The sequence below is a fragment of the Pseudoliparis swirei genome, chromosome 8 (genome assembly GCF_029220125.1).
Source record: "Pseudoliparis swirei isolate HS2019 ecotype Mariana Trench chromosome 8, NWPU_hadal_v1, whole genome shotgun sequence".
In the NCBI taxonomy this organism is placed as follows: Eukaryota; Metazoa; Chordata; class Actinopteri; order Perciformes; family Liparidae; genus Pseudoliparis; species Pseudoliparis swirei.
The window spans coordinates 11,244,992-11,252,670 of NC_079395.1; the positions used below are offsets into that span (position 1 = coordinate 11,244,992).

The 7,679-nt window shown below is 43.6% G+C and overlaps 2 protein-coding genes across 2 annotated transcripts; both read left to right on the forward strand.

Moving 5' to 3' along the window:
- Nucleotides 1-2,360: 2,360 nt before the first annotated feature.
- On the forward strand, nucleotides 2,361-3,086 carry LOC130198259 (transcription factor Sox-14). The gene has a single exon (XM_056421395.1). It carries the CDS (start codon nucleotides 2,361-2,363, stop codon nucleotides 3,084-3,086), a length of 726 nt encoding a protein of 241 aa, XP_056277370.1.
- Nucleotides 3,087-4,643: 1,557 nt separating this feature from the next.
- cldn18 (claudin 18) lies at nucleotides 4,644-7,346 on the forward strand. Its single transcript, XM_056421243.1, has 5 exons — nucleotides 4,644-5,068; nucleotides 6,184-6,348; nucleotides 6,479-6,626; nucleotides 6,713-6,826; nucleotides 6,936-7,346. Exons 1-5 carry the CDS (start codon nucleotides 4,849-4,851, stop codon nucleotides 7,021-7,023), a joined length of 735 nt encoding a protein of 244 aa, XP_056277218.1. The 5' UTR covers nucleotides 4,644-4,848; the 3' UTR covers nucleotides 7,024-7,346.
- The last annotated feature ends 333 nt before the right edge of the window (nucleotides 7,347-7,679 follow it).

Below are 7,679 nucleotides of genomic sequence, written 5' to 3' on the forward strand. Positions count from 1 at the left end.
CGTCTTATCATCTCCACCGCTGATGCAGTGGGCACCACTGGATCTTTTATGTCCATTTACTTTGCCTTTGAAGAGGCCTGCGGGGCCTTTGATTGTGGGAGGTAAATTAAATAAAGGCCTCCTCCTTGCTGGTAGCCTGATAGGGAAGTTTATCGCTGCTACCAAAACCTAATCCCAGAGCTTCAACGAACCGCCACAGGTCTGTCTACGGGGAAACACATCATGCGTCTGTCATGGTAATAATCCCTTTTGCAGAAACCATTTTCGGGGCCTGAAGCGTCCTCCTTGTTAGCTTTCTGAGTATAAACTCCAATCCCGGTTTTTACGCTCTTATATCTTGTGAGTAGCAGTGGACACATGCAGTATGCTGTATATGATTTGTAGTTAAGTTATTGCTCAGGCTTTTCCCATCAATGTCATTTCAATAACAGCCGAGATGGCCAAAGTGTATTTTGATCAGATAATGTATTATGGTTATGAAAACTACGACAACCAATGAGTCAATCAGGGCAAGTGAATTATGTCTATGATTAATATTGATTTAGTCGAGCAAGGAGGTGGGAGAGGTGAACCTTTTGAACACATTGATATTTAAGAAACCTGCATGGCCTCCTGGGAAAGAATTTAAATGAGAATGTGAATGGTTGAATTAGTTTTGATGACACGTTTTAACAAGTAATACAATTATTGGCAGTGATTCTGCAACAAAAGATGAACATTTATAATGGTAAATGAAGGGTCCTTAATGCAGTTATATCTGTAACTTGGCAGTTTTAGCAACTATAAATTCTATAATGATACATATTTCAACCTGATTTCACAACTATACAGTTCATTTCTACAACAGAATTCATTATTTACCCCCCCCCCCCCATATGTTATTCCTGAAAAGAATGTAACCCAAAACTAGTATTATGCTATTTTAGTTTAGTGTTCCAGAGGTATGTCCTTTGAAGGAATTGCTTATTATAATTAGTTGACCATGAAAAATCTGAGTAATAGCAACATTTAGAGATTATATTTTAGAGGGTGAGGTGTGTTTGGAAGGTGTGAATATAGGATTTTAAGGTTTAATGAGTTTCATATTACTCTAGTAAACAGCACATTCCTCTTATCTTCTAAAACAATTTTCATAATTGAGCAAATGAGCCTCAGAAGTTATTCTATATGGCAGTGAGGTGCAGCACTTCCATATTTTACTCACTTAGTCGTAACAGAACGAACTGACCCCCAGCGCTAAAAGATAGATTCACATCAGCTCCATACTCACCATCAGATCCCCCAGCGCCAGTTTTTTGTTACCTGTCGCGGAGTTTGACAGCGGCAGGCGAAATTTATGACGTGAAACAAGGAATTGTTAGCTGTAAAAGCTGCCCCCTGGAATGGCCGAGTATGTAGCGCTTGTGTGTGTGCGTGTAGGCTGTTATGAGACGTTTCGCAGGGTGCGCTCCTCCTACAGTCCAGCAAGCCAGGTTTGGCTCTCTACTTACTACTCCTCCATGCCTCAGTCAACCCGGCGATGATGCGCTTGCAACTCCCAGGACCTTGAGGTGCACCCAACGTTACGTAAATCAAGCGGTGTGTGTGTGTGAGAGCACTTGTTCCTCGCCTCCCCCTCCCCAGTTCTTTGAAGGGGTGACTTTTAGGTCATCCGTAAGCTACTGGAGGTCCGTAATAGGGGAGAGCAAGCAATTCCTGGTAGACTGGAGGGTTACGGTCCTGAGGCTCTAAGCTGGGATAGCTGCTTTATTATCGACTACAAGACTCTTATCTTTCTGGGCCATCAGGAGTTGCCCCTAGAGGGGGCTGTTGCACCACCAGATATGCTAGAGAGAGTTCATATCATTATGTTATTTTTCTCTCATTCACTTAGCTTTACCAAATCATATAATTCCTATTTTCCGCATGTGCATGCAGCAGATAATTCTATTCACTGGTTCCCTGCCTGCACTTTTCTCAGGAGACATTTGGGGGAGTCTAAACTGAGAGGGAGAGGGAGCCCCTCAGAAATGTTGTAGTCACTTTTGTGAGGGGATTACATTGCTCTCCTCTCACTCCCATTGGCTTGGCCCGCCGTGACAGTGGTGTGGTGATGAGTGTCTGGCATGCCCAGCATCATCCAAAACACACTTCCAACTTCATGGTCCTCTGTGACTCCAATTCTGGCTTTGCACTTTATGCATTTTACCGTTTCACTTTGTGTGAATGCTTCGGTCAATTTGAAATTATTTTCTTACCATAGAGACAACAACAAAAAACATTTCTTCCAACTTTTCCTTTTACGCACGAGACGAGGATGAGCTTCTTGGACAGGTGACTTAATTTAAAGTAGGACCGGTACGTGTTTTATAAATTCTGAGATGGCAAAACCTTTAGATCACATCAAAAGACCCATGAATGCTTTCATGGTGTGGTCCAGAGGCGAGAGGAGGAAAATGTCCCAGGAAAACCCAAAGATGCACAACTCTGAAATCAGCAAGAGACTCGGCGTGAAGTGGAAGCTGCTGTCCGACTCCGAGAAACGTCCGTTCATCGACGAGGCCAAGAGGCTGCGGGCTCAGCACATGAAGGAGCACCCGGACTACAAGTACAGACCCCGGCGCAAACCCAGGAGTCTTCTGAAGAGGGACCGTTTTGTTTTCCCGCTGCCGTCTTTATTCGGGGACGCAGCGGAGCATTTCAAGGGATTTTCCATGGACTCCTTTCTCGTGCCCGGGGATGAAGCCAGAGCGTTCCTCGCTCCCGTCTCCTCCCCTTCTTCTTTCTCGCTGCTGGAGCCGGTGGCGCAGTTCAGCACAGGAGCTGTCCAGCGGATGGCGGAGATGCCGCACGCCCTGGCTGCCGGCGTGCTGCCCTACAGCGCGCACGCGTTTGGATACCAGACTGGAGGGATTGGGGCTCTGGCTTGCCACGGACAGCACACCCACACTCACCCGTCCCCCTCCAGTCCGGGATACGTGGTGCCGTGTAACTGTAGCGCCTGGTCTGCTGCCAGTTTACAGCCTCAGGTAGCCTACATCCTCTTCCCCGGAGGGATGGCCAAGAGCGGCATGGACTCGTATACTTCAACCGGCTCCAGCGTGTGACAGGCTGGGTAGCGCACAAAACCTCTCCACAATATGACAAAAGCTAAATAATTCGGCTGCAATACATTTGTCCGTTCACAAATATTACAGTCAAACTGGATGTTAGTGTTTCTGCAGATATCAAAAGCCACATTGCTGTTTATCTTAGCCAACGACTGAGCACCAACAACACAAAAATATCTATATTACACTCGTTGTTCTGTTATTGCAGTATTGAGTAAAGATTGGCAGGAGTAATGTAAAAAGGCTATTTTGTTACTCTATTGACGAAATAAAATTCAAACCAGTTTAAAATTAAATGCACCAGGCTTACGTGTAGCTTTTCTAAGTAATTGATAAACATAAAGCTGCTGAGGAAATTAGAGAGCTTGGAGTTTATATTCATTTACCCAGGCCAAAAAAGACATAATTCATAGACCTACATTCTTACCCATGGACATCAACACTTGTTTGTCCCCCAGACCAAACATGTCTCATAATGTAGGCCTGTTTTTGTTTTTGTTTATTTTGAAGTGCAAATAATAAATCTTTTCATAAAACATTGTTTACAAGTTGTAGTTTTCATTGTAGCTTTCCACAAGAAATGTGTAAGTTATAAGCATTTTATATAAGCTACATCATTTTGGGGTGATACTGATTATCAAAGAGTTATTTCTAATCGTTTTATGTCAGACATCATACATAATAATAACTGGGGGAAGTATGTTTTCATGTTTCTGACCCCCTGAGCACTCTTATTTAAACAAGCAGACCGATACGGTGTACAACAAAAGCTGACATGAAAGACAAACAGATATTTATATGACGCAAGAAACCAAAGTTCATCAAACTGACCAACATAACTAAATTAAAATCTCTAGTCCCGTGACGTTTGGCAACTTTTGTGTGAGTTTCATTGTGTGTCTGTGTTTGTGAGCGCGAGAGCGAGGCTCGCGATAAGAGAAGAATAGAAACGTCTCTCCTCCCCATGTTGACAGAGTGATAAGGTGATACGTTGAATCATGGAAATTGTATGAGGTACGGTTTGTTGGAATGAGTCCTCACCCGGAAAGTGAAGTAAAAAACATTGAAAGGTTTCATCTTGTATAGGTGCAAAACAACAAACATGTATTCCAGCTGGACGCAGCTCTGAAGCTGAGCGTGACCTTCACGTGGAAGAGAAACAGCTTTTATCTCATAGCTGAGGCCCATATGAACTTTTACAGTCGGTCTACAATAAAGTCATCATCAAACATCTCCATTCGTCAAGCGTTTGTCTTCCTTCCTCTCTGGTCTGCTGTCTTACATCTGGCAGGGACTCATTCTGCCTCGTCTCTGTGCGTTTGCATGTGTGTCTTTCAGTGCTGCATCCTCTTGTGTGTGTGAGGGTGTTGGCGTGGCCGAGGGCTGCATCACCCACTCATGACCCACAGTTGGCGGTTCACCTAAAGCCCTGTTTACATTCAAACAGTTAGTTCTCACTTAGGTGCCAGGTGCGCCTATCACCAATGTGTCCACACCTCTCAGCACAAGGTGGCCCAACCCATACTGCTGCATCACCCACTGGGTGAAACCCAACTGCCTCCACCCAGCGCCACCATCACTACAAAGCATCCCTTTGCCCATTCTCATTCTCTGCCCTGCACACCTGCTCACCTTTGCTTAAGCTCACTTACATATGCAGCAACACTTCAGGTATTTCTCTATTTAAACTGGGCACAAACCATCCTTCACACACGCACACACACCGTGCCTCCCTTATATTCTGAAGGAGGAAACAACGATGGCGCCTTCAGTTCTTCAAAATGGTGGATTCGTTTTGGGCTTGATTGGTGCAGCAGCCATCATCGCAGCAACTGTCATGAACAAATGGAGCGTCAAGGACCGGCAGGGGGACGTGGTGACATCGATGTACAACTACAAGGGTCTGTGGCGGGACTGTGAGACCGCTTCCTCGGGAATGACCGAGTGTCGTCCACTCTACGGCCTCCTGGGGTTCTCAGGTAGGACGAGGCTCTTATATTTGAATGTGCAGAGTTTCCGCAGTGACTGGCATTGACAAACAAGTTTTTGTTCATTGCTGTTCAAATAATTAAACACCAACCGCTTCTTGAATAAGTCCAGTTCATCGTCACAGAGTTTTTATTTGGAGGAAATAAAATAAGTCTGGGCTCTCCCATTTCGACTCTTTAAAGACATAATGAGCTTTCTCTGGTCACAGGATCAATGATACAGAAACGAAGTTTAAGGAATTAAGCGTCCTTCTCAAATCACAAGGCAGGAGGTTTGTCGAGTCTCGTTCAGTCGCATGGGGTTCATGTGCGAGCCACATTGACGGCCAAGTTGTTCTCGCGCTGTGTCTTTGCAGATTATTATGTAAAGAAAAGTGGATGGTTGCTTGTTTTGAAACCTGCCAGAACTATTTGAACTCAAGGTACATGAATACATGATTGTTGGGTTTAAAAATGTAGCATGCTCACTCCATTGAATGTATCTAACAAACAAATATTCACAAAGAGAATATATATAGTTAAATGTAAACCAATGTCAAAGTTAATTCGGGATTGAATGGTATAATAAAACATATTAAAACACTTAAAATGCAAAAAATAATAATCTATGAGGACTTTTTCTCGCTACAATGCTGAAAGGACAAGTCAGATCATTTTATCTTTCTCAGTATTTAGTGTAAATGATATTATTATTTTATATGTTTTACTCTCAGTTTCCATCGTCCGTATACTCTCATTGCGGCACCGAGCCCGCTGCTATCAGTATTTGCATTAGCACCAGTTCCTTCTGGTCTCTGAGACTTAGTCAACACAGTTATCAGAAACAGAACAAACATCAAGTGAAGGGCAGGTTCCTACCGCACACACTGCAGGAGGACGCAGGCCACATTCTCAGATCACACACACGCGGATGGAAGTGTTGCAATATGAAGTCTAATTGGAAACAAATTAATCTTATTGTCAGACACACGAGTTACGTCCCTTGTGATGCAGATTTTGTTATGCGATGTAGAGCAGTAGGTTAGACAGGTAGGTCTAGGTAAGACACAAAGCACAGAAATATCCGGCTCAATATAACATGTCTGTGTGTGTTTCCTGTCCACCAGGAGCTTTCCAGGCCGTGCGAGCCCTGATGATCGTGGGCGTGGTGCTGGGCATCATCGGAGCGGTGATATCAGTTTTCTCCCTGACCTGCCTCAAAATGAACAGCATGGCAGACACCACCAAGGCCAAGATGAGCCTCACCGCTGGCATCATGTTCATCATCTCCGGTATGGTTACAAATAACCAAAATATGATCTTGTCGACATCTCTGATTGTTAAGCAGTTGCATTTATTAACAGTTTCTTTATGAAGTAAATATATCACAGGGTTCATGTCTATTTCACTTTATTCTCTCAGGTCTGTGTGGCATCGCAGGATCTTCCATCTACGCCAATCAGATTGTGGCCACTTTCAGGATGTCCACAAACTATGGAGGAGGATATGAAAACAACATGGGAGGGATGGGAGGGGGAATGGGAGGGGGAATGGGAGGAGGAATACCCAGGTGAGACATAAATATGCATTTTTTTTCTCATATTCTCCATATTATTTTGATGCTGGACTTTAAGGATGTCTTCTTTGTCTTTGCAGATACACGTTTGGTTCTGCACTGTTTGTGGCCTGGATAGGAGGGGGCATCCTGCTTATTGGTGGCATCCTGAAGTCAATGGCTTTCAAGGAGATGGTGAAAGATGAAAAACCACAGTGAGTCGCATCAAGAGTTAACGTTGCTCTTCTGCTGTCTGTGGATTTCTTTTGTCATGCTCCTTCTACTTGTACTAATCACCAACAATGGTTGCCTCTTGCTTTTCAGTTACCCAGGAGTTGTTTACAAACCTCAGTCCCGCACCAAAACCGATCACCAATCAGAGGGCGGCAAGAAAGAACAGAATTATGTTTAACTTCAACACAGCTGTGTCGACAAATTGTGTTTGGTGTTAGCTGTCTACATGCAGCAAGCTTTGAGGGATGTTTTTTTCTTCAATCGCCTCATTTACACATTAAATTCTTTACTATCTGATAATGGGAGTTAATGACGTCTCACATTGTATCAGAAGTCTAACGGGTGCAAGAAGAAACGGGTTTCTGCAAAATATGTAGTTTTCACATGCACATCTCCATGTTTACTAGATATTTTTAAACCCTGTGTAATTGAAGCTTTTTTTTTTTACTTGAGTTTGTTTAATCATAACATTATGTTAATAAAATACTGATTTGTGAAATACGTGGGCTGAATGATTCAAATACTATAAATGGTAAATGTTGTTCAGGCACTTCAAGGAAGATTAATTCATATATAAGCTCTTTGGTAGATAGCATCTGCGGTATGAACACCAGCACTGGTCCTCGGGAAGAAGCTGTGCAGAGTCAGATCAGGAGCTGCACGGCCTCCGGTGCTCTCGAGTCTCACTGGTCGTTGTATGAAAAAGCAACAGGAGCCTATGATGTTAACTCAAGGTCACAACAAAGTATCACGTTCATGCAGCATCATCTTGAACTTGCAAATAGGTTTATTGGCTCCGCTCCCTTTTAGAGAAAACCAAATAAGGAAATATAG

Excerpts from the sequence above, each read along its gene's own strand:
- LOC130198259 (XM_056421395.1), top strand. The coding sequence starts at position 2,361 with ATGGCAAAACCTTTAGATCACATCAAAAGACCCATGAATGCTTTCATG.
- cldn18 (XM_056421243.1), top strand. The coding sequence starts at position 4,849 with ATGGCGCCTTCAGTTCTTCAAAATGGTGGATTCGTTTTGGGCTTGATT. Across the intron at positions 6,349-6,478 it reads CATCATGTTCATCATCTCCG|GTCTGTGTGGCATCGCAGGA; the intron begins GTATGGTTACAA and ends TTATTCTCTCAG. Across the intron at positions 6,827-6,935 it reads GTGAAAGATGAAAAACCACA|TTACCCAGGAGTTGTTTACA; the intron begins GTGAGTCGCATC and ends CTTGCTTTTCAG.